At 38.3% G+C, this 27,203-nt stretch overlaps 1 protein-coding gene across 2 annotated transcripts in view; it reads left to right on the forward strand.

The window, feature by feature from the left end:
- The window catches only part of ITPR2 (inositol 1,4,5-trisphosphate receptor type 2), a 444,101-nt gene that overhangs the window by 11,837 nt on the left and 405,061 nt on the right, over window positions 1-27,203 (forward strand). The window contains exon 2 of one of the 2 annotated variants that reach the window (XM_028532208.2): window positions 24,369-24,439. The exons of the other annotated variant lie outside the window; for it this stretch is intronic. Within the exon in view, the coding sequence (XP_028388009.1) occupies window positions 24,369-24,439 (71 nt within the window). The remainder of the gene's footprint in view (window positions 1-24,368; window positions 24,440-27,203) is intronic. 2 annotated transcript variants of the gene reach the window in all.

The following is a 27,203-nucleotide window of genomic DNA, read 5'->3' on the forward strand; positions in this document are numbered from 1 at the left end:
GAGAGTAGTTGAGGAATAAATACAAGGGGACACATGAGAACTTGTAGTTTTAATTTTATTTTTCCAGACAGATTGAGGAATGTGTCTGGAGAAGGTTAAGCATATAAATACAGGTTGAGGAGACCCACTGGTTAATATATTTGTTGCTCATTAATGTGTATGCTATCTATTGATTAAGTCTTTCATAATGTGCTTTGCCTCAAGCTTATTCCCAAAGATACTGATTTGGCCATTCTCTTTAAGAACTTGCAATTCAATGTTGTTATCCGCTCTTATTCTTGGATTCCTTACAGATAGCAGATTCCTTACAGAAGATGAGAACTTCTTTGAGAGTATACTTGCATCTAGTACACAGAAATAAAATGAAAGATATAGGTATGTACAGATTATAAAATAATGTTTAAAGGTAAAACATCCTAGTCCCTCTAGTTCTAACATGTTATGGTCCTCTATGATACATGTTTAAAAATGTTTAAAAATGTAATATCTTTAGAAAAGTAATTTTGAGATGAAAGATACAAAATATTATCAGAGTTTTGCTTCATTTCTGTAACATCCAAACTAATCCAGTTGAAGCACGTCATACCAATTAAAGACAGTGACTTAGAAAATCTGTTACCCAAATCAACAAATACTGTTACCTTAGTAATTCAAAGTAAGTTAATGATTTAAGGACTAAGTAACTTGTGTTTGGCTAAAGTGTTCAAGGTCATTGCTAATATCAGGGACACAACTACTTAAACATTTGCATTTCAAGTAGATTTTTGGCTTCAACCATGTTTTCAAAGAGTGTAATTTCAGCCCTAGTTTGTTTAAAGAAAATCAGGGAAGGTAGAGAAAGGAATTTCGTTGTATTCAGGGCTATATACTTGAGGCTAGGCATGGTAAATATTGTGACATTTTAAGTTAAATCAAGGCTCTTTGACAATGAAAGTGTTATTTCAAACTTTACTAAGTTAATCCATCTCTAAGATTTGGTAACAAATGAGAAAAGGGCCTTTATTTACCTTACTTCCCTATTGACCTGGCAGGATATGATTTAATAGACGAGTTCCAATTCTAAACCCTCGTGAAGAGTGAGCCTCCTTTCCTGACCAGTGCAAATGAGGTCGTTGTTATCTCTTGGGGTGAAACCACGAGCTCATTTCTCAAGACTTAGCTGCTAGAGAATCACTCACAGTCTCTAAAAATATCATAAAATTGCAAGCATTAAAACACTTTGTTAATTGTTGGAGCATCTGAATAAAAAATTGTTTAAGTAAATTATCGTGTAGAGGTTTCAAGAGGCAGTAATTAGTTGGGCAATAGCTATCCTTAAAGTTACACTATAAACTTTTCTTAAAGAGTAGATCAACATTCACATTTTACATTTTTTTCCAAATGGAAGTTATAATGAATATAATAAACATCAAAGAATTAATACCAACTGCACAATTTAGTTTGAACCCTAAATTAGAAAAATGCATATCAATTTCAATTTCTATATCTATATTTATTCCTTCAAATTTGTTTTTTCCCTTCTTCCATACTGACAGAAGTACTTGAGTTTGTAGATATGCAGACTCAAAACCACATTTCCTGGCCTCCCTTGCAGCCAGGTGTGGCAATGGACTAGACTTCGTGGTCAGGCCTTACTTAAAGGAGGCTTTACACTGCCCTCCTCCCCTCCCCCACCCCTACCCCCCCTTAGTTCAAGTGTTTCTAATATAGACAAGGATAAAGCCATCTTGAACCATGCTGATGAGGCCAGTCTGTTAGGAATAACAGAGCGTCAAGAAATGAACCTACTGCCTGGACATCCTCACATCCTGGCTCTAATGTATCTACATTAGGTGGAACTAGATGGGCTGACAGGGCCAGATCATGCATTCCCCACTAAGCAGTGTGAACCCACTGAAGGAGTTTTAAGCAGGAGAATAAAATAATCAGGTTTTGCTCTAGAAAGATCAGACAGTGGTAACAAGGAAGAGTGTGGGAGAGGGCAGCAAGTGGTAGGCACGGGAGGAATCAGGGTGACACAGGAAGGCCGCCTGACTCAGGGGGCCGTAGTGGGCCTGAAAAGTAGCTTGTCATGAGAATCAGCAAAGTGCCAATATCTCTGTTTGGTGTTTCACCTTAGCCCTGGAAAGATTTAAGAATTAAAATATTCATTGTTACCTTTGAGGCTTCATTACTTTTAAAAATGGAATATATGGACTTGTAAGAGGTTTCTGTTTTATTTGCTTACATTTAGATAAAATGTCATTCAGCTCACCGTAACTTCCTGCTTTCCAGGGTTCTGAGATACAAGCCGCATCTTGTACCATGCTCTCTTCCTCTAGCCCTCTGCTTCAGGCACAAACGTCTGTTATTTTTCCCCTGTTTTTAGTTGCACAGTAATTCTGAGCTCCCTCTTGCCACAGGGCCTTCTCACATGTGCTTTCCTCTGCCTGGTAGGTTTCCCTCCCAATCTTCATGCCTTTCACCTGAGCAGTACCTGCATGTCACTCAGATTTCAGCTCCATGACTCACCTGCAGTGACCTTTTCTGATCTCCCAGACTGTGAGCTCCTTTTGCCTTATGTGTGCTTACACAGCACCATCTTCTTCTTTCAGAAGTTTTATTACAGTTGTCGTTTTAATTGTACTTCTATTTCTATGATTGTTGGATTGTATGTTTCTCCCAATGGACTTTAAACTCTGTAAGCTTAGCGACTGTGTTGTTCACAAATATGTCCCCAATGCATTGCAGATGTCACATAGTAGGTATTCAGGAAATATATTGAACAGATGAACACCATTTTAGCGCCATGGTTTAAGAAGATGGGTTTTTGATTCAGACAAACCTGGTTTCAAATTGTAGCTCCACTGTTTTGTATGGTAGGATCTTTGGAAGTTAATACTAAGACCTCAATTTCCTTATCTGTAAAGTGGTATTATTCCCTTATTTATATATTGCCTGGATGATTAATGGCAATTAACATATGTAAAACATTTAGTAAGCATCAGGCACTTAAGTGTTAAATAGGTGGAAACCATTATTTTTATTATTATTATTACTATGACTATCACTATCATTATATCTAAAACAAAAATCATCATGGCCCTGATGGGTGTGGCTCAGTTGGTTTTGGGCATCATCCTGCAAAGCAAAAGGTCGCTAGTTTGATTCCTGGCCAGGGCACTTGCCTGGGTTGTGTGTTCAGTCCCCCTTGTCTGGGCATGTGCAAGAGGCGGCCAGTGGGTGTTTCTCTCTCACATTGATGTTTTTCTACCTCTCTCCTTCCCTTCCCACCTCTTTAAAAATAAATAAATAAAATCTTTAAAAAAAGAAAAAAATCAGCATGAATATTTTGGGAAGATTGGCTGAGTTCATATTGCACTGATGTTAAGAGTTCTGTTATGTGATGTTTATAAAATTTTGTGGTAAGTCAGTTTTTAAGCTGATATTTGTTTAGTAGGCTGTTCAAAGGCACAGGGCTTTATCTGTTGTTTATTTTGGTTTTAGACCTTTTTCCCCCTCCTTACTCTGATAATGCAGATGAATAAATTGCAGGCACTTTATATTTATTTTTTCTAGTGATTTGATACATGCTGTCCTTTGATGTAATGCAAACACCTGAACTGTGTCAACATTAGTAATAAGCCTAAAATTGCTTGGCATATATATATACCATATTATCCTTGACTAGAATTTTCAAGTCTTGTTTCATTTTAGAGCCAACATGTTATTTTAGTTGCTAACATTTCATTCTGACTAGAACATAGAGGTAATAGAAAACAATTTTGTTTTATTTATTAAGACAAAACAAATGTTTCCTTTGGAGCCATTAGAATAGAGGTTTCTTTCACAAGTTTCCACTGGACAGCTGGTGCTACTGTCCTCCCTCTGAAGTTTCCTGCTGGACAAGAATTCCTGTTGGACATCTGTGACTGTTAGAGGGATTGGCAAAAAACATTTGTTTAATTTGGATAATTAATCAGTTCACAGATAAATTTGTCTAGGCCAATTTTGTCATATTTTAAACTGTGACTAATCTAATTATGATGGCTGCTTCTCTTGGGAATGCTAATAATTTCTAGACAAAACCGTAGGGATCTGAAAGGGGGAGAATGTATCTTGCTCCTGTCTCTGAGGTGTGCCTGTGAACAAAACTTATTCAGGTCCAAGTCTTCTTTTAGTTATGCTATAGAGGGCATTTTACTATAATATTTACTGGAATCTGTATGTGTGTGTGTATACAGGTATATGAGTTATATGAACCGTTGAAAATTTAAGCACTAAAAACACTTTAAAAAAAGCAATTTGCAAATGCTTGCTTGAAAATTTCTCTTACATTTCCTTTCAGCTAACATGAATTCCTTATGGTGCAATTTATGCCAGTTTGCTATTTCTAGTTATATTGGAATAACTGGTAATGGATGGAAGCTTGAAAAGTGCCCCATTCCTTGTTATGACAGAGAACGAGTGAAGCTGAAGACTGTTTCTTAATCAGGACATTTTGTGGTTGTAAGAAACAGAAAACCTAGTTGGAACAAAAAAGAGAGCTTTGCTTTCAAGGTAACTGAAAGTCTAGACATATTGTTAAGACCCTTTCTCTTTATCCTTGATTCTGTTTTATCATTAATGTTAGTCCCAACCCCAGGCTCCCAACCACTGGTGGCAGTGTGGCTGCTCTCAGCTTTGGCATTACTGTACCCTCTTCCCTTACACCCAGAGCTGGAAAAAGAGCGGCTCATTGCCTCAAACTCTAGAAGTACTACCGCGGTCATCGCTGTTGCTAGTACTAGGAGAGTCTCATTCTTAGCCAAACACCACATCCAGGGTAGGAGATGTTCTGATTACAGAGGTGACGTCATCAAGCCCTTGTCCATCCTTGTCAGGGCTCTGTTGCCAAAAGGAAGGAAGGCAGTGGGTGGTGGAAAGGCCAAGACAACACGTGTGCATGGCAACCAGACAGGACCAGCCTTTGGCCTTCACTAAGCCACATGTCCTGTGTCCTTACAGTCGTGTTTTAGAATGTGAAGCCTTTCCTTTTTTTGATACTTATGTAAAACTGTTCTCTTTCCAGTTTGCTGCTTTGGGGCTTTATACCAGTACTGTTTTAGTGGAGTGTTTCCTGATGAAAAGGAGAATTATCTGAGGACTTTAATGTGCCATGCCGAAGCCTCAGTAGTCTGGCCTGGTCTGAACTTTTTTTTGGCATCAGCTCCTGCAGGAAAGGATTCAGAAATCAAGGGTAGGGGTCATAGTAAAGGGTCAAAAAGGGAAGGTATCCATTTGCTGTACTTGAATGATATCTCAGTAATGTTGATACAAAATAAAACAAGGCGCCCTGGTCGGGGTGCTCAGTTGATTGAAGTGTTGTCCTGTATACCAAAAGGTCACAGGTTTGATGCTCAGTCAGGGCACATACCTAGGTGGCGGGTTCAATCCCCAGTCAGGGAGTGTCCTGAGGCAACCGATTGGTGTTTCTCTCTCACTTGATGTTTTTTTCTCTCTCTCTTTCTTCTTCTTTCCCTAAAATCAATAAACACATCCTAAAAAAATAAATAAAAAAGGGAGGGGAGTTTATGAAACAACTGGATAAAAATGAGTACATTATTCATAAGCATCTGAATAAATGTGCTTTGATAAGTGAATTTCATCCATGAAAGTATATTCATTTGAATCTATTTATCACAGTAAATTTGATTGTGAATGTATTTGCTTTTAGATAGCTTTTGTTTAAAAAGAGGTGGCTTATCTACTCTATGGAATAATTGTGGTAACTTATGTGTACATAATGTCTAAGAATTAATTATTATTATGTTGGAGATGTGTACAAAGCAGGGTGCACTATAAGCAAGATTTAAAATATAAATTTTTAAATTAAAAATCATTAATTTAGATCTTAAAAATTGGAACAGTTTTGTTGCTAAACTGTTTGTAATTAAAAATTCTCCCAATAAAACAAATATATTTTGTGCTAGACCTAGATATGAACTATAATTCCTAATTAATATGTGTTTGACATGAGACTTCTGTGTAACCGTTTAGAAAAGACACAGTAGATTTTTCTAACTCCCAAGAGTCAGTGTCTTCAACTCTTTTTTCTCCTATCTTAAATATTGAAAACGTGAGTACATTTTGCATTGATGGTAGGTTAAGATATGACTACCTAGAAATCATTTAAGTTCAAGGTTGAAGTTGAATTGTTGAGTAAATAGATGTTTGATAATGAGTTTCTAAAGGCAATGTGGATTTTGGAAAGCAGTTTTTAATTGTTGAGGTTTGAATAGTATTCTACCCTAAAGAGGTTCTGAGAACTTAGGCAAATATTAAATCTCTGCATTCAGTTCCCCGTCTTTAAATGGGGAGGACTAATAATACTTGTCTTCTGTCCGTAGTGGTTCTTTGGGAGTAGGAAATGACATTATACTAATGTGAATATTTGGAAAGCTAAACTGGTATGTGCTTGATGTTTTTCAGTTTTTTTATGAGTTAGTATACTTTCTAATTATCCTGGCAGCTGATGCCATCATCCTGCATGGATGTGGCCTTTTAGTGACAAAGCTTTGGTGTACAACCCAGAAACAAAACACAATTGAAGAATTGTTTGTCTCCCAGTGGATGTATTTTTTTTCCATGTATTTTGCTATTATGAGTGGTATTCTAACTTCCATGCGCAGAGCTAAAAGGACTTTTAAAAAAAGTTGAAAGTTGTGTTGGTTTATGGAAAAGAGTGCCTATATTACTAAATCTACATTTGGTCACTGTATCTTGTTCCCTAAGACAGGGTAACTGTGGAGGTTTGTTTTCTGTTTCTTGATTAGAAACTTGGTTAGAAATTATCAGCTCGACAAGAGGACTAGATCCTAAAAACAGTTGCTCAAAAAGACAGTTTTAAAAGTACTTCAGAGAAGTATTACTCAAAGTCTGTTCAAAGCTTGACATTATAAAAGGAAAAGAGTGAGAGAGACAGATATAGATAGAGAAATAAGGAGACCACGCGCATGTCCTGCTGGAAGAAAGTAGCTGGCTTTATTCATGGCTGAGGGTGACATGGTTTTTCTCCCACTTGTTCAGGGAGCAAGAGTTATACTGTCTTGGAGGGAACTGGGAAAATCTTACCAAAATGTCAGAGGAGATTGCCTATCCCTTGGGAGACATCTTTTAGAGAAGAATAAAGGTAGTGGGTATCAGGTGAATATGAATTGGTGGTGGGCTAAAAAAATTCATTGTGTACATTTGATTACCTGGTCTTCAGTTTTATTCCTCAGGATGGCAGGATGTTGAGCAATGTTTCTTTGTTTTCTCTTTTTCTTTTGTATTGTAAAGGAATCTGCTTTTCGTAGCCCAGTAGTAGGAGCAGCCAAAATGAAAGCACCAAATCACATTTGCAGAGGAAGTTTTGGTGAGAAAATAGTGATCACGCATCACCTGCTGTTTAAATCTCTCTGGAAGACCTTTTGGTGAATAAGGGAAAGCGGTGACCCTGGTTCCTGTTTTTCATTTTTACCAGATAGGAATCTGACCAGTGTCAGTTTAGAAGGAACCGTTTGGCAGATGAAAGGAGATACCTTTCCTGTTGGGTCCAGGAAGTGCAAGTATGAAACAGGCTGTATCTGTGCTTCAAAAGGAATCAGAAGATTGGGATTGAGATATTTCCATCCATTCAAATGATGGGCAGATGCAGAAGATGATACCTTTCTTGAGCTTGTCTTTGTAAAATTATTTCCCTCTCATTTAAAATTCTAAAAACGAGGCATACAAATTCAAGGGGAGCTTCTATAATTTTAATTTTCCTATTACTTTTCAGAGTTATTGACATTTTCCTTGCTGGTACTTGATTGCTCTTTTGTTGTATTAAATTATAACATAGAGACTGCCAAATTTAAATTAAGTTATGAAGGGAAAAGAAAAAAATAAAGTTGGTCATTGATGATAGCAACATTTGTTAATGGGGCCCTTTAAAACTTAATTGATACCCCTGGCTGGCGTAGCTCAGTGGATTGAGCTCCGGCTGTGAACCAAAGCATCACAGATTCGATTCCTGGGTTGCAGGCCATAACCCCCAGCAACCACACATTGATGTTTCTCTCTCTCTCTTTCTCCCTCCCTTCTTTAAAAATAAGTAAATAAAATCTTAAAATATATATATATATAAAATAAAATAAAAAAGAGTAAACACTTTAAAAAAAAACTTAATTGAGAGGAGGTCCTTCTTTGGAAGAGATTTGTGCAGTTTCTTTGCTTTTCCATAAAGAAAAGTTATCCAGTTATATGTGGCCATGGACAGTGTCCTTTGAAGACGTGACTGTGATCTAGAGGAGAGCATTTGTTTTCTTGTCTTCTCCATATAGCCCTTAATTATGGTGCTAATATTTGAGATGCTTATTTGGGTTAAAATGACCAGTCATTAGCTATTTGGTTTGTTTCCTTTGAAAAAAAACTATTAAAGGAGTTATCTTCTTAATACATTTTAAAGGAGAATGATGTCTATGAAATGCCTGTTGAATAGAGTGTGTCTTCTTTGAAGAAAACTCTGCTAACATTAAGCAATGAGAATTTCCATAAGAACTTTGATAGTCCTGGCTGGGTATCTCATTGGTTAGGGTGTCATTCTGATACACCAAGGTTGTGGGTTTGATCCCTGCCAGGGCACACACAAAAAGCATCCAGTGAATGCATGAGTGATGGAACAACAAATTGGTGTTCCTCTCTCTTCCCCCACACTCTAAAGTCAATGAATAAAATTTAAGGAGAAAAGAACTTTGAGACATCTTGATACTAAAGTAGGGTTATGGTCTAAGAATTTTTCTTAAACTTGTTGGGGTTCATATGTCCCTTTGAAGTTAAGAGAAAATTTATGTTGCAATTTCCCATGAATATACACATATTTGAGGGTGTACAAGACTTCCTGAAGTCCCCTTCTTGGACCCAAGCTCAGGAGTACGTATGGTAACATTCAGTCGTGGCGCTTACACTGAAATGTAAGTTCTGGATTTGGTCCCTCTTGCTATTTCCCCAGTGCCTAGAACAGTGCCTGGCTCATAATCAGCATGCAATGAATATTTGTTGAATGAATGAATCAGTAACAAAGTGAACATATTTTACTTTTTGGTATGTGGCTAGCTTGGATTTTCTGGTTGCTTATACTTTATCAGCTCTTTACTAGCTATGTGACCTTCATTTACTTATTTACCTTTTTTAAAAGTTTTTTTCTATTGATTTGAGAGGGAGAGAGTGGGAGAGAGAGATATCAGTCTGCTGTTCTACTTATCTATGCATTCATTGGTTGATTTTTGTGTGTGCCCTGATGGGGGATCAAACCCACAACCTTGGCATACATATCAAGATGACACTCTAACCAACTGAGCCACCCGACCAGGGCTTCACTCACTTCTTGTGCACGGAACAGAAACCCAATCAGTTTAAATGAACTAGAAGATTTTTGGTTTTTTGGTTTGGTCTGGACTGGGAGTCCAGGAGTAGGTTCTGGGTCAGGTGCAGCTAGAATCAAGGCTTCAGATGATGAGACCCAAATTTTGTCTTCTTCTTCACTTCTTTTCTTCTGGTAAACTTTTTCCACCCATGGTGGGGAAAAATGGTTTTTGGCAGTTCTAGGTCTACATTTACCCTCATAATGCCTGATCTTAGAAGGAGATAGAACCTCCTCCTTTTTCTTTTATTGTTCAATCTGCTTCTATAAAGTCACTTTGGCCCTGCTTGGGTTAGTACTCTTCTCTGGACAAGCACTATGTTGGGGGTGATGGGAGAGAGAGGGGCCAGCTTAGGTCTTACACCTCCTTGAGTGGTAGAGGGGTTCCATCATTTCTTAACCATGCCATATTAAGAGTCTTAAATGGGAAAGAAGTTTCTCAAAGGATAAGGGCAGAATAAAAGGTAAGGTAGGCCCAAGGCATCTTTCATACATAGTCATGCACTGTGTACTATTTCAGTCAATAATAGATCGCGTATAGGATGATGCTCCCATAAGATTGTAAAGGAGCTGAAAAACTCCTGTTGCCTAGTGACATTGTAGATGTTGTAAGGTTGTAGCTAAAAGGTTGAAAAAATCAACAAGGCTGTGGTTGAGATGACAGTCAGGTTTAACCTGGGTGTGGATGAAGGTGACATGGAGGAGCTCCTGGAGGTGGTTCCTGTGCAGCTGACCAGTGAGGAGTTGCTGGAACTGGAATGGGGTTGCAGAGCTAAAGAAGGGGCAAGAGAAGATAAAATTGTGGAAGACAAGGAAGAACCCCCAAGAAAATTCACAGTGGAGGGAATAGCAGAAGCTTTTGCAGACCTTTACAAGGTCATTAAATGCTTGAACACATGGATCCCCCGGCACCAAAAGGTTTACATCAATAACGAAGAAAGTTCATGGGGCATTATCTGCTCACAAACAAATCTATGATGAAAAAAAGAGACAAACCAGGCAAACCATCATGGACATATTTCTGAAAAGTGTGGCAGCTCCTTCAGCAGGTGTTCCAGAAGAAGGCCTTGCTGTTATCAGAGATGACAGCTCCCTGCGTGTCATTGCCCCTGCGGGACAGGATGTAGAGGGAGAAGATGGTGGCACCGATGGTTCTGACCCTGGGTAGGCCTAGGCTAATGTGTGTGTTTGTGTCTTAGTTTTTAACAGAAACATTTAAAAAGTAAAAAAAGATAAAGTTAAAAATAGAAAAAAGTTTGTAGAGTAAGGATATAGGGAAAATATTTTTGTACAACTCAACACTTATTTGTGTTTTAAGCTGTGCTCAAAAGGATCAAAAAGTAAAAAAAAGATTAAACTCTAGAAAGTAAACATGTTATGGTAAGCTAAGGTTGATTTATTATTAAATGAGAAATTTTTTATTGTTGATTTCCCAGAGAGAGAAAGAAACATTGATGTGAAACAGAAACATTGATTGGTTGCTGCCCACATGAAACCCGACTGGGGACCAAACCTACAGACTTTTGGTGTACAGAATGATGCTCCCGCCAGCTGAGCCACCTGGCCAGGGCTCTTTTACACCATATTTTTCCTGTACTTTTTCTATGTTTGGATGTGCAGATACTTACTGTTGTGTTACAATTGCCTGTAGTACTCAGTACCATAACATGCTGGGTAGACTTACATCCTAGGAGCACTGGGCTGTCCCACAAGCCCAGGTGTGTGGTGGGCTAGACCATCTAGGTGTGTGTGAGTGCGCTGTTTTGTTCACACAACCACAGAACCACCTCATGAAGAATTTCTCAGAAGTTACCCTTGTTGTTAAGCAGCACATGGCTGTAAATTAATGTTTAACTGTGTGCGTCATGGGCAGTAGGACTAAGTCATTTTTCTTTTATTAAAAATCATGTTTGAATAACATTTCACCAAGAGGTTGAATAAATTGATTTATTAAGTTAAGTGATTACTAAGTGTTTACTCAGTGCCAGACACTGTCTAGTTTTTCAACTTTGAAGTACTTAAGTTCACCTTATTTATGATAACTACTATGTTGCTATCAATACGAATTGCCATAATACTGTGTGGCAAATAAATATCAATAATATGTATAATTTCACACCCAAGTCAGTATAATAGCCCTTAAAGAGACAATAGCTGTTTACATCTCTCCTGAGTTTTCCTGCTGTTCTCTTTAGTTAGGATACTGATCGCTTCTGGGGAGCATGTTTACGGACCCCGGCGTCTCTCCCCGGGGTTACTGCACCAGTCTCCCGAGCGGGCTCTGTTCTTGTCTTCCTCCCTCGCACCAGTCCGCGCTCTACTCGGCAACCAGAGGGCTCTTGTTACAAATCAGCCAACCACGCTGACCTTTCTCTGCTGCAGACCTTCCACTGGCATCTGTCTCGTTCTCAGTCAGAGTCTTTACTATGACATGGGAGACCCCTTAGGATCCGGCCCCCCTCATTCCCTGGCCCTTCTGACTTCCTTCCCAATCTGTCACCTTACTCATTTCCATCAGCCGTCTTGGCTTCCTTCCTTGCAGGTCCTCAAACAGGGCGAAAGTGTCCCACTGCAGGGTCTTTGCCCTGGTCATTCCCCCTGCCTGGAATGCAGCTCTGCATACTCCCTCACCTCCTGTAAGTTTCTTACCATGCTTTATGTTTCTCTTTTTTCCATATCACTTATCCCTTGGCACACTATCTGATTTATGGAATTATATGTCTATTGTTTGCTGGCTCCTCTCCACCCTCTCCCATAAGGGCCTTGGCTTTGTCTGCTCTTAGAACAATGCCTGGCACATAGTAGCTGCTCAGTAAATATCTGTGGAATGAGTGAATTCCATGATGGAAAGATTTAGATTCATTTTTTTCTGAAGTGATTACCTCACTGGTGAGCGTCTTTCAACAATTAAGTGCTAAGAATAAATAATGATGAAAATGAGGGTAGCTAATAGTTATTGAGTAAATAGTTTGTGCTGGGCATTTATAATAAATAATGGTGATGGTGATGATGGCTAACATTTGTAGAATATTAAACTTAGTACTGGGAATGTTACATTATCAAATCAGTTAATTTTCAAACCAGTCCTTTGAAGTTATTATCAATGTAATCTCAACTTTATAGTTAGTCCAGAGGAGTAACTTCCCAACATCATACACTTATAGAATAGTACAATTGTGACATTAGAATTCTGAAAGAAAATAAAATACTGTTAAATTTATATTATCTCATTTTGTCCTATTCTGGCAGAAGCCAATAATATCACTCTTTGGGAAATTTTACTTGTGGTTATGAGGATTACTGTTTGAAGGATTAGGGATTAGAACTAGGAGTATCCTTACATTTAGAGATAAATTCATTACTTAAGACTACTAACAAATTCTACTTTAAGAGCACTACTATTTCTGCCCCTAGGGGCTGGAAAAAATTTTGTCCAGCCTGGAGGTGAGGTAAATAATTTAATTTAACACACATATGTGTAGCTCTTTTTAGTCACCAGACTTTTCTGCTTGCTTTTCTTTACCTTTGGTTTTACCCTCAGTTGGCTCTGCTCTACAGAGGGCCTGTGGGTCGCTTCATTATTTTCTGGTAAGGATTCACTCACTCTGTCCCAGAAAGAGAGGTCTCTGCTTTTTAATTAAAACACTCCAGAAGAGGGTGTATCTGTCATTGCAGCCATAATCACATCCTTGCCAGTAACACAAACAAGTTCTTTGTGCGCAGAAATGGCTTAAAAGTGTGTCTTATACCTATTGATACCATCCATACTAATTATAGGTGTGTCTGTAGAATGACATCTGTGGTGTTTTCAAAACCCATATTTATTCACATTTAGCCACTGTTAATTAAATGTCTGAAGCTGTATTTCTGAAGGAATTTTGTGAGTGTGGGAAGGCTTTGTTTTGCTTTGTTTTGTTTTGTTTTGGCAGTTCTTAGAAATGTCCCAGTTCCTGGTTGATGCAGAAACAAGAGTCATCTGCCCGCAGCTTTAACAAGATAACTTTTATAACCTGCAACTTTCTGGAAAAAAAGTCTAATGTCTATGCTATAATGACTGTGAAAATTGGTCCATAGTTGCCAGAAATTTTTCCTGCCAGGTACTTCTCTTGCCAACTATTTCCTCCTAGGTATGTTTCTCTTTTATGTATAATTAGCCAGGAAGTGGTAGTTTGTTTTCATAGCTGTCTCTTTTTGAAAAAGGTGTCATAGTAAAGGAACAGGGAAGAGGCAGATCCATCCAGCTATAAAACTGATCACCAATGGCATTTTACTCAGATTTCAAGGCAAAGAAATGTTTTTGATAAATTTCTGTTCTGCCTAGGAGTTCGTACTGACTGGGTTATTTCTATGAGGTCTCTTTTAGCTGTTTGTTTTTAGAATATATACTTAAGTGTCCCTTTATGGTTTGCTGGAGGGATGGCCCAAGGATGAACAGTTGGAGCATCATTACATACTTCATCTTTCCTTCCTGTGATCGTCCCGCTACACCGTCATCAACCTCATTTTGTTTTTTTGCAATTTGTTTTCTTTAGCTTTGTGGCCATTAAAGTATCAATTCATTCTTTCAGCAATTATTTTTTGTACACTGACGACAAGCCAATCACTGTGCAAGGAATTGAGGATATAAAGATTAAAAATATACTGTTGTGGTCCCCAAGGAGCTCAGTGTTTATTAGAGACATGCAGCTGGGTGTATAATATGATAACAATTTGAAAGGGTGCCTGTCAACTCTGGCGAGATCATAGAAGGAGACCCTAAACTTGGTTCACTATGAGCCAAGAGAATAATATTTTTTAAAAGCCTGTACATTTAGCCTATAGTTTAGAAATATAGTAGGGATATGAAAACCCAACAATTAAAAGACCTGGTATATTAATGTGCTCAAATAGAAAATTTCTCCAGTTGTTGCATCTTGTATATCTCCATGAGAAGTTACATGTTTTATGTACATGTTTTAGATGTACATAAGGATGATTAATTATGGGTTTCAAAGCATGTAGCCTTACTAAATTTTGTCTGTCCTATCAGTGATTGAGAAGTATGTTGTAATCTTCCACCATGATAGTGCTTCTGTTAATTTCTACCTGTAGTTCTCTAAATTTTGTTTGATATAATGTATGGATATTACACATAAGTTTAGAATTGTTATATTTTCTTAGAGAGCAGAAACACTTCTCATATAGTGGCCCTACTTACTGTGCATATTGCTTTGTCCACTTGAAGCCTACTTTCTGATACTGTCCCTGCTGCCGTAGCTTCTCTTGGCTAGTGCCACTCAGTTTCCGGTCTCGGGAAGACTCATGTGAATAGGCACATGGCTGGATGTCTTCCATCCAGTGTGAAAATCTGTCTTTTAAATAAGTTAAAAATTATACTTATTATGATTCATATTGACTTATTTCTACCCTCTCACTTTGTGCCTTACATTAATCATAATTTGTCACTGATTTCTTCTTTTTAAAAAAATTCTTTGGGATCAACTGAATTTGCACTTATTTTTTTCTCCTTATTTTATTTCTCCCTTTTTATTGGTTTTGTATTTATATACTCTGTTTTCATTATTTCAGTAGTTTCTTTTAAAATTATACATACCCTGATTGGTGTGGCTCAGTGGATTGAATGCCAGCCTCTAAATGAAAGGATCACTGGTTCTATTCCCAGTCAGGGCACATGCCTGGCTTGCGGGCCAGGTCCTCGGGGTGGGGGGGAGGGCATGTGAGAGGCAACCACACGTTGATGTTTCTTTTCCTCTTTTTCTCTCTCCCTTCCCCTCTCTCTAAAAATAAATAAATAAAATCTTTAATATACATGTTCAAATTATAAAGTCAATTGGCATTTTATCCTGTTCCTGTGCAGTTTTGAACCCCAGGGCTACTTAACTCAGGTCACTTCCTTTCTGCTCCTGTGCAGGTATCTGGTACTTCAGTGCCGTGCTCTTTAAACCCATATGTTAGTCATTGTTACTCTCTTGCACTGAGACAGTGTTCGTTTAGTTTAGTGCACATGTTTCAAGAGTTTTTTCTCCCTATTTCTTATCAGAACTCATATTTTTCTACTAAGGTAATTTTCCTTTTATCAATACCTGAAGCACATTGAAAGTCTGTTAGTGGTAAGTTCTTAGTTTTTACTTACCTAAAAATATTTTGATATCCGCCCCCATTTTAAAAGTTAATTTTGCCAAGTATGCAATTTTAACTTGATAGCCAAATTTTCTTTCATCATTTAGACAAATGATCCCACAGTCTCTGGCTTGTATTGTAGAGTCTGGGAAGGTGACAGCCCAGTATACTGTGTGTTCTGTATCCGTGGGTCCGTATCTTTCATCAGCTTTGGAAATTCTCAGCCTTTATCTCTTCAAATACTGCCTCTCTTCTCAAAACCTGACACCACTTAATTGTGTTGGTCAAAACTGTGGGGTCAGCACAGACAATCTGCTCAGTGCTTTCAAAGCCCAGTTCATGTTTCTAGTCTCTTGAGGCCTCTCCCAGGCTCTGTTCCCCACATTTTCTGTGGTGACTGATGAGATATGGAAGCATTGACTCTTGAAATTGGAAGGATCTATCATGATAAAATGCCTTCATTATTCTTGTTCTATATGGATATCTTTTCTTAACTGGAATCATAAAACATCTTATGTACAACAAACTGAGTAGCAATAATGAAACTTTCATAATCACTGAATATTCCTGCCTTGGAAAGAGTCATGGAAATGTGCCCGAGGCTGCAGTGACACCCAGCTATGCTGGTGGATTCAGGAATCTTATGTCAATGTTAACGTAGATGGAGGGATTCAAAGTATACTTCAGAGTGTCTAGTATTGAGATTTGCCAAGACATAGCTACAAAGACATTCCAGAGATAGAGCATCAAAGGATTTATAGAACTCTGGTACTTCTAGGAAATGAAGAAGACGAGATCTAGATGTCAAAGCCTTGTACCAAGGCTTGCAAGTGGAGCCTTCTGATAACCCCAAGATAACCCTGAGACCTGAACCTGGTTTTTGATATGCCTTCTCCAGATGACTAATCCTGTGATGCAGCACGGCAGGTGGCAGGAATCTCTCCATAAGGAACTCATTACCTGTGTTTATATCAACAAAACCCACAGGAAATGTCAGTAGTCCCCTTCGCCAGGAATGAAGTGTAAAGGAGAAAAATCGTCCACGAAGGAAAATAAGAAATCACTTATTGTTTATGGCTATCATAACAAGGAAGTTTCTGCTTAAATAATTGTCTCTCTTCCATTCTGTTTATTCTCTCCTTCCAGGGTGCTAATGTATAAGCATGGTAACCTCATCCTACCTTTATATTTATTTCTTAACCCCTCTTTCATATTTTCTCTGTCCTTCTGTTTCACTTTGAGTAATTTCTTAAGATCCATCTTCCAGGGTATTAATTAGCTGTGCCTAATTTACTCTCTTAAACCTGCCTACTTATTTCAGCAATTATTTTTCACTTCTAGGATTCCTTATCAAATCCATCCTTATCAAATCCATTTTTGATGGGTTCTTATTTTTTGCTGTTTTCAAAAAAAGTTATCTTTCATTCCTGTAAACATTTATAATAGATGTAGTTGCAGTTAAAATATCTGCTTGAGGTTGTTTTTGCTGATACATGCATAGCAGCCTGTTGCCTTATCAGTACTTTTAAAAATATTTGAGACCATATTTCTTGAATTTAATTTTCAGTATAACAACTGTAAATGCTGGACAAAATATAAAAAACAACTTTGTGAAGGTGTGGAAGAGTGACCAAAACCAGGCAGAAATATGGGGTAGGGGAGGGTCTATACTTGGAAGAGAGTGTCGCCAGGTGAATTTCTCACTTGATGACCTTTCTGTGAGAGCACCTTCAGATTTGTGTCAGCCAGGTGGTGAAAACTCAGGATCTGAGCTTGGCCTACTGAGTCAGTATTTCCAGGGCCTATGATTTTTCTAGCTCTTTGCAGATGCTTGAAAACTGATAGTAGTTAAGTCAACTCAGTCATCACTAAACATTTGATTTCAACTTCTAGAGAGACCCATTTGTTATCCTGAGAAGTACACCTTGCCCATACTTTGACTTTCAGGGGGACAGCAATGGACAGGCTTAGGAGAAAACACTACCCAGATTGACTTGCAATAGTAATAGGTTCAAAGATATCCGGGAGGCAGGGTATGGAGGATTAGAAGAAAAAGAAGCACTGGATTCGAGGAGAGAAAGTCATAATTTCTTTCTTTGGTTGGGTTAGGGCTTTAAGCCTTCAAATACTCAAATCCTTTCTGAAACCATGGTCTGATATCCATGTTCCTCTTTGAATGGCAATGTGTAACTCAATTAGTTTCTTTTCCTACCAGTTGCCTCAATATTCATACTCTGAACAGAATTGTTTCACAAATTCATGGCTTCTTGCAATGATTTCAAAAAAGGTACCATGTGAATGACAGTATTCCTATTGTAGTCCACATGATACCTATTTTTTAAAAGGTTTTTAATTCATTTGGTCTTGGTGGATCAAAAATTTAAATATAAGGATTATCTAGTATTTTCAGGGTTTCCTTCCATGTAGTAGCACTTCAAAATTTAGTGTTTATTGTGTAATTTAAAAGTGGTTTAAAGTGACTTTGTCTTTCATGGAAACATAACTGGAAACATTTTAAATACCCAAGGAGAAGCACAATCTCAACTTTGGAAGGCACCCATTTAGAAATATTAGCAACAACCAACATGTGCATGATTGAGAAACTCACATAAGGAGTTACACACCTGTTTCATACTTAAGCTTGAAATACTTGTGTTAGTGAAAAAGTATTATTAAAATAAGACATCTGAAAAGAGAAGAGAATGCTAAATTGTATTGGTTTAACTTTTATAACCCTCAATGTCAAGTAGCAGACAAAAGCTAATTAACTCTTCTGCTTGTCATAGACAGGTAAGACGAGTCCAGCAGTGAGGATTTGGTATGTTGCATCTGTGTTGCACTTACACGTTGGGACACTTTTTGGCAGAAATTTTGCAGTGAAATTACCTCCTGCTTTGCTAGATTTCTGGCTTTGTGTGAGAGTGTCTCCACAGGGCCCATCAGATATGTGAAATAAAATCAGATATTTGTAGAACCTAGTATTTCTTGTTAAGTTACTGTGAATTATGAGACAAATTAATTTGCATACAAACAATAATCTACAGGCCTTGAGGTTGGCTCCTAATTTGGGCAACTTGAGTATTGGGAAGTAAAAAAAAATTCTGTATTACTACATAGCAAGATCTTAAGATCTTAAATGGTGAGTGAGTGGAACAAACTCACATACTAGAACTTTGCTTGGAATGCTGAAATAATGTGTACACTTTAAAAAAATTGATATAAACAGTTACACTTTCTAACTACAGTGCATAAAATATTATAAATAATACAACCTGCTATTGAAGGATGATACCACAAGCCAACTCTAATTACAAAACAGTATCAGAGAAATGAATAATCACAGAAATAGAACGAACTGGGAGATCACAACTGACCCACTTAAAAATGAGGCACAGGAAGGCTAAGTGACTCACATAAACACAGCTGATGATGGAATGGCTGATGAAGGGTCAGAACTGAAGTGTTTTGTCTTCTATTTTAGTACTGCTTCTAAATGGAGGGGCAGGAGGGAGTTGATGTTTCAGGGTGGTAGGGAATTTGTGGTAGGGAACAGTTTGGGGAAGGAGCCAAATTTATTTACTTTTGAAATAGTTATACAGTGTATGAAATTATTCATTTAGTTCTAATTTATTTGTGCTATTTCTGATGGATGTTCGTGTTTTCCCGTTTTGCCATCTGGAGCAGTGTTGCCTGAAGCACTCTCGCACGTGTCTCCAGATTCACATTTGCAAGCGTTTCTCTGGGGGCCGTATCTGTATACCCAGTTAACATTACACTCATATATTTTAAAAAAAGTCAATGGTACTCTGTTTACTTTGAAATTTACAAACAGAAGACCTCATAGGCAAAGACAGCAGTGTTGTAGTGACAAGAGGTGCAGGGGGCTGGGGCAGGGGATGTAGTAAAAGCCACATGTTTTTGATTCATGCTTATGTATAAAATCAAAGTATCTACTGAAATCTGCTTATAGATACCTTGGAAGGTCTAATAGTTGAATGATTTTTTTCTTATAAATTAAAATGAACAAACAATTTACAGTTATGACCGTGTGAAGAGAAGAGAGATATGAAGGATAACTGGTTTTACGATAGCTGAGTTTCCATTGACAGATTGAGAATTTTAGGCGAGTGCTGTAATTGCTTCACTTGCTGATTCAGACCCGACAACAGTAAATGCAGCCCATTAAAAGGGCACTAATATGTTGAGTTGAAAGATGCTGTATGAGAAATTGTTATTTAGGGCAGGCCATCTTGGCCCTTGACATTTTTGGTAATTTTCTGAGATGCATCTGCATGGGGAAAATTTCCAGCCCTTTCTTCCATCTACTATTATGCAATCATTTCTTGGTTCCAGGTATTTTTACTGTTTATAGGATCTGCCAAAAGTGACATTATTGATTTATTCCATGATTCAAAGAGTCAATCAGTCACTCATCCAGTAAAATTATTGAACACCCCCCATGTTTGAGGCCTAATATTTGAAGTTGGGCATGTTATGGTGAAGAAAACAAAAATGAGCTCTCTTGGGACTTATAATTTAGAGTGTTAGAGACATGCGTAAACAAGGAATTAGTATGGAGTGTGAGCTCTATTGATCGAGGTATGTAGGTACCACGGGAGTACAAAACAGGCATTCCTGGTCCATTTAAGGAAGGTTAGAGCCTGGTTGGCATAGCTCAGTGGATTGAGCTCGGGTTGTGAACCAAGGCATTGCAGGTTCGATTCCCAGCCAGGGCACATGCCTGGATTGCAGGCCATGGCATGTTTCTCTCTCTCTCTTTCCACACATTGATGTTTCTCTCTCTCTCTTTCTCCCTCCCTTCCCTCTCTAAAAAAAAATTAATAAATCTTAAAAATTTTTTTTAATATAAAAAAGGAAGGTTAGAGCGCTTTTACAAAAATACAGATTCTTATTCCTGATCCCCCAAAACTTTGATTTTGTAGGTCTATATCAAAGAAGCCCTCTGTTTTTGTTGTTACTCTTATTATGATCATTATTCATTATTTTAACTCCCCATAGGATTTAGCTGATTAGCCAAATTTGGGAAACACGTTATGAGCGATGAAAATGGGCAGTGGTCATGGCAGGGTCTCAAAATGAATTATCTAGAGATGCGCAGTAGATGATTTCCAGGTGCTTTCTACTCAGAGACTATAGGTTGATCTTTATATTTGTCCCTATTCAGTTGTAAATTCTTGTCCTCGGATTATAGAAGAGAACTGTCCCAATGGCAGATGTGGGCACCTTTCTTATCAGCAGTACACATGAAAAGATCCTGGAGTTGTTTAGCTATAGAGACCAATGAACGCCAGAGGTGGCCTTGACTGCCAAGGGAGCTACCAGGATCTTAGGATGCCTCACTGTAAAGTTAGCCTCACAAAGAAGGGGGAAGAGTCATCTGTCCCACTTGTTTGGGGCACATCTGGATTCCCGTGGATAGTTTCTAAGATCCCATTTAGAGTGGATTTTGACACTTGGGTATATGGAAAGATGTGGAGCTCCTTGGTAAATATCCCAGTGAGGAAGAACTGGAGAGAAATAGCCTTGTTTATCCCAGAAAAAAAGAATATATGGTCTGTCTAGTTACAGAAGAAAGAAATGGAAGCAAAAAGGAAAGTTGTTTGAGAAGGAAGTCTCACTTCTTCACTGACTGATATCTGCATATAACAAATATTTATTTAGTATCCCTGTCACTAATTCTAGAAGATGCCAAGGATATAATGGTAAACAAGATGGATTCAGTTCTTGACTTAATGGAATTAGTTTTTTAAAAAATATTTAATTTATTTATTTTTAGAGAGGGAAGGGAGGGAGATAGAGAGAGAGAGAAACATCAATGTGCAGTTGCTGGGGGTCATGGTCTGCAACCCAGGCGTGTACCCTGACTGGGAATTGAACCTGCGACAATTTGGTTCACAGCCCGTGCTCAATCCACTGAGCTATGCCAGCCAGGGCTATGGAATTAGTTTTTGGGAGATCCAGACAGTTAAGCAAGTCATTATAAAAAATGTGTTAAGTTTTGTGGTGGGAAACATGGGGTGCTATTTCACCTTCATATGAGACACATTTCTAATATCCGTATTGTCAGAAAGCTGGTAAATGAGGAATACTCTGGCCCTGGAGGTAGGTATTCAAGAAGAGGGTGTTGGGAATATTGTAGAAGTTGTGCCAATGATTACCATTAAAATCCTGTTTAACTTTTAACTTAAATGATCGTATATGTCAGTGATTTTCAACCCTTTTCATCTCATGGCACACATAAACTAATCACTAAAATTCTGTGGCACACCAAAATTCACCAAAAATATATTTTTTGCTGGCTTGACCAAAAAAAAAATAGGTATTATTTTGATTCATTCCACTAGATGGCTGTTGTGTTGGCTTTTGTCATTTTTTTATTTGACAGTCTAAGGGATTGCCCCCTGACTAAATAGTCAGGTATTATAGGTTTAAAAAATTTTCGTGATAGACCAGTTGAAAATCACTGGTATATGTCTTTATAACTGATTCATACTTGCTTCTTTCTATCTTTCCCTTTCTTCTATTCCCAGTTCCAGTTCTTTAAGTTTGCACAATGAAATGATGGCCTTTGTGATTTTTACAGACATTTGGGTATAAGGAATAGGGCAAATTCTGAGAACTGAAGTCATCGTTGATTATGTGTTTACCTGAGCTACTAGGTAATTGAGGGTAGGTATACGTGTATATATAAATGCACTGTGATCTGATTTACAGCTTTAGTTTTTCCCAGCCCTCTGATGGCCAGCCCATGCGGGTGGGGACTCTCGGCTGCATTCTAGTGGGAACCTGTAGTTCCCTGGGAGTGGGTAGGCGCCAAGAATGGGTAGAATGTCATTGCTACTTTTTATATAATTTTAATATGCTCTGGAGGGTAAGACTATGTTTTTTTTATTATGTTTAGAATTCTTAACATGTCGTAACTCATTAGAAAAGTGGACCTTTCCCTCACAGCATTTTTTAAAAAATGCAGTGTTGTGTTATGACATTCTCATGAGCCTTTTGCATTCAGTGTGATGGACCGAAGTTGGGTATTGCAGGGGGCTGGGTTTGCTTCCTGACCCAATATGACTTCCTGTTTCTAAGAAAACAGTTTTAAAAACTCTTAAAAGGAATTTCATGCATGCTTGGCAGCTCTTGTAAAACCACATTTTTGTAAACTAGTGTGAATGATGTATATTAAAAAAAATCAAAGAAAGAACTTTATTGCTTCACTAAATTAACAGTTTGTTTTGTGGAAAATGGATCCTATAGATAAATCTGGTGACTTAGGAAGTGTCTGCTTCTGGTAACCGGATACACCAGGAACCACACTTTCGATTTGGATGATCAGCCTAGCTCAAGTGAATGTTTAATCACAAATTGGGTTTTACTCTGTGTTGGAGCTGACATGTACTAGGGAGTCTGGTTAATATTTTTTGTTGTTTTTAAAAGAAAGTTGCAACTTGGTCATTTTCCTTCAAATGAATTCACAAACTTAGAACTAATTCACAAGCATTTTTACAATATCCTGTGGGAAAAAACCCAGTTATTCCCACCACTCAGTCATTGCAAAAAATGAATGTTAGTAAGTCTTTGGTAGTTACATATTCTTCTTTGGACAGGAGAGTCATGTTTCTCGGTTCTCAGGGCAGAAATTCAGCTATTCTCTCAGAATTTTCCTAGAAATTGGCTTCTCATAATTATTTTAATAGGGATAAAATATGTTTTTTTTGTACCCACAAAGGCAATTTATTAATTTGATTAATATTTATTTATATATTTATTTTAAAAAAATATTTTATTTTTTATTGTTCTTTACAGAGTGCGGAAGGGAGCAAGAGAGGGAGAGAAACATTGATTGGTTGCCTCTCGCATGCACACGGCTAGGAACCTGGCCCAAAACCCAGGCATGTGCCCTGACAGGGAATCAAACTGGTGACTCTCTGGTTTGCAGGGTGGCGCTCAATGCAATAAGCCATGCCAGCCAAGGCTGATTATTATTTATTGAGTACCTACTATGTGTCAGGCACTCTTCTAGAAGCAGACAGTATGATGAGGAATAAGGCAGGCAAAATCTTTGATTTTATTTATCTATTAAACACTTATTTAAGGGCTTACAATATGCCAGACACTGTACTTGGTACTTAGTGGATAGTAAGTCATTTAATCCTCCTGACAATGCTGTGAGGTAGGTACTCTATCCTTACTTTGCAGGCCTGAGAGGGAGGAACAGAGGCACCTGGCTGGGACGTTGCTGAGCTAGGGTTTGAATGTGGGGTGAGTGCTTATAACCACTCACTCGCTCTGCAGTCACTCTGTAAGCCTGTCCTCGTAAGCTTACACATTGCTTGTGAGAAAAACAAAACACACACTCAGACAAAAAGGGAAAATAAAAATGAAGGGTAATCTGACCAAGGTTAATGTGTTTCGTTCCTCTTGTATATGTATATAGGAGGTCTGTGTGTGTGTGTGTGTGTGTATGTTTGTAAGCATATATGAGATTTTACTGATTTATTACCACTTCTTTTCACAACATATTATAAATGTTTGGCAGGCTGGGAGATTTTCCAGGTAGAATTTTACATAACTCTCCAGTATTCCACGATGCATCTATGTCATGATTTATCTACCCAGGCTCCTACCGCTTAACAATGTTGAGTTGTTACTTCAATTTTGAGTGTCATAAATGCTGCTTTAATTAATCCCTTTATGACCAAACCTTTTTGTAAATCCATGATGATTATAAAGTTTTTTAGTGAAGAATAGTAAATATACGATGCCCATGTGCTGTCTGCGCTTTTTGGCTCTGACGAGGTTGACAATGTCATCATGCTTTCCCTTCCAGGTTGGTGGATGACAGGTGTGTGGTGCACCCAGAGGCGGGGGACCTTGCCAACCCTCCCAAGAAGTTCCGAGGTAAGACATAAATATAGATTTATGATGTGACCTAAGGGGACAGGCTATTTTTCTATCTTAAAATAAGTAATGTTAAAACTTTATTTAATGTGGAACTTTCAAATATAAATGTGTTCACTGAAAATGTTTTCAATAATTTCTCCATTGTTTTTCTTCTTTTATACATTGAAGGATTTATAATGAAAGAATAGTTTCCATGTGTGTGGTTTTTTTTTTTTTTTGCTAGACAGTAGCCTGTCCCTTCAAAGGCAATCTTAGAAATTAACTGCAAGAGGCCACTTTTCAAACCAATAAATAAGATACGTATATATTTCTGTGACAGTTATACTGTAAGTGTTAGTGTGCCATTAGCAGCTCTTTAATTTGTCTTCATAAAATCTCCAGGAAGGTGACAGTGATGTGTTTGCTTAGCTTTTAAAATGCCGCTTCGGTTGGTGTGTAATAGCTAACAGTTGTCTTAGAACCCTTTTCTAAGTAGAGTTTTAGAAGTAGCTTGATAATATCACTGAGAAATCGGTCATTGTAGAAGACTGAGTCTTATTCAACTGTTATAAAAGAAAGATTAATAGAATCTGCAAAGAATCATACACAACTAAAACCAGTAATTAAAAGCTTGCTCAAATCAATCCCCAGTGTGTATGTACTTATAAGAATAAAAATAATTTTAAAACAATATTCCTTTCAAACACACTGTCTAAGTATCCTTCTCGCAGGGTGAAAAGTGGCTTTAATAAGTGGTACAGATCTGGAGAGAGGGCCCAGAGTCATGTTGTGATTTGTGACTTACTACCCTGGGGAAGGAAGATATTGAGCATTTGGAAAATATTTCGCATGTTTCACTCTCTGATAGGCACTTTCCACACAATTCTCCCGGTAAGAATATCATATTTCATTTTCCTGAAACTCAGAATCTCGGGGAGAGAGTGACAAGCATAGTAAATGTACTTTGAATTACCTTGGTCACTTTGAATAAGAGATCTAGATTTCTCCTCAGGTGGAAAAATTCACATAAGACAGGCTGTGGGAGACACACTGCCCATTAGAAGCACACACAGATGCTCATTAGGGACACTCCTCTAACCTGGGCAAATGAGGTTTTCTCTCCATAAAGAGGCCCCACTGAGATTGTTGTCAAAACCCAAATTTGTATGTCTGACACTTTGAAAAGCCAAAACTTATAATGTCAGAGTTTGGAATAAAAAAAGTTTTTTTTTTGATTGAGAAGGTGCTGAGAAGATATGAGACCTAATTGTGCCTCAAATCCACCTTGACAGACTAGGTTAATGGTTTTTAAGGGGCTAGGGGAACAGGTATGCAAAGTGCTGTTGGGGCACGTTTTAATTGAAGGACCTTGGAATGTGGCCATTTATAGTAAAGGGGCATCGACACTGAATTTTTCTGGACAGTGGGCCTTTGGCTTCTGGAAGGGTTCTGGTGTTCAAGTTCTGGCTATGTCCTGACTCTTGGATTTAGTGGGGTGATGGGGGTGTCATGATGTTGGTGGGACTTTGGTTCCTGGTGCAACTGGAGGTCAAAGGTTTTTCTTTTGCACATGCTTTAGCCACATGACATGCAGTTTTGGTGTGTTGTCTCTGAAAGGCAACTTAGTATCTCACTGAACATGATAGGACCAATTTGAGCTAGTTCTGCCATTACAAGGATAAACTCACAATAAAACTGCCACAAGAGAGAATCAGCAGTTGTCACAAAACTTGGTATTCCAGAACACCCTGCCAGAGACTATGCAATAAGTGCATGGAATGATTTCAAAGATAGAAGAGGGTAGAGAAGCCCCAGTGAAGGAACAGAGAATATTGAAAAGAACAGATGGGTTCTAAAAAGTTTGATCTAGTATATTTATAAAGGTGAGAAGAGAGTTAGTGCTTTGGCAAAGGGACCTGAGGAACTCACCTAGGATTTAGTACAGAGAGATACAAAAAAGAAAAATATCAATGAAGTAACTCAGACAACACTTATGGTCAAGATGGAGGTGTAGGTAATCATGGCTTGCCTCTTTCCACAACCACGTCAAAATTACAACTAAACTACAGAACAACCATCACTCAGAACCATCAGAAATCGAGTTGAATGGAAGTCAGACAACTACGAAACTGAAGAAACTGCATCTATCCAGACTGGTAGGAGGGGCAGGGTTGCAGAATGGGCTGCTTCCACATCCACACATGGTAGGTAAAAATCTGGGAGGGATATCTTTGGAGTAAGGAGTCCCCGACCTACATCATACACCCCCAACCCCAGCTCAGGGTTTCAGTGCCAGGAAAATAAGTCCCATAACTTTTGGCTGCAAAAACCAGTGGGGACTGAATCACTGGGGAGACTTCTGGAGTCCAAAGCAGTTCTTAAAGAACCCACACACAGACTTATTCAGACTCACTCCCTTTGAACTCCAGGGCTGGGGCGGCATCTTGAAGGACACCAGTGGCATGCAGAGAGGAAATGAAGTATCTGGCATCAAGGAACCAGTTGGAGGATAGTTTTCTTCCAGACAGAAAGGTGGGCAGGGGCCATTGTCCCTTTTCTGAACCCTTCCCTGAAAGAGTCACAGAGCCCATAGGTGTGCTCCATATCAAAGACTCCCTCAACCTGGCTAACACTATTTGCCCCACCCTGGAGATTCCCTGAGGCACTGTGCCACCCAACTTATGGCCCACCCAAGCTGTTAGCAGTGGCTTTTCCGTATGAATAGCTGGTCTTGGCTCATGTTTTATGACTTCCTGAATCCTCTCTAACAAGCAACAGCCAG

This window comes from Phyllostomus discolor, chromosome 2 (genome assembly GCF_004126475.2).
Source record: "Phyllostomus discolor isolate MPI-MPIP mPhyDis1 chromosome 2, mPhyDis1.pri.v3, whole genome shotgun sequence".
In the NCBI taxonomy this organism is placed as follows: domain Eukaryota; kingdom Metazoa; phylum Chordata; class Mammalia; order Chiroptera; family Phyllostomidae; genus Phyllostomus; species Phyllostomus discolor.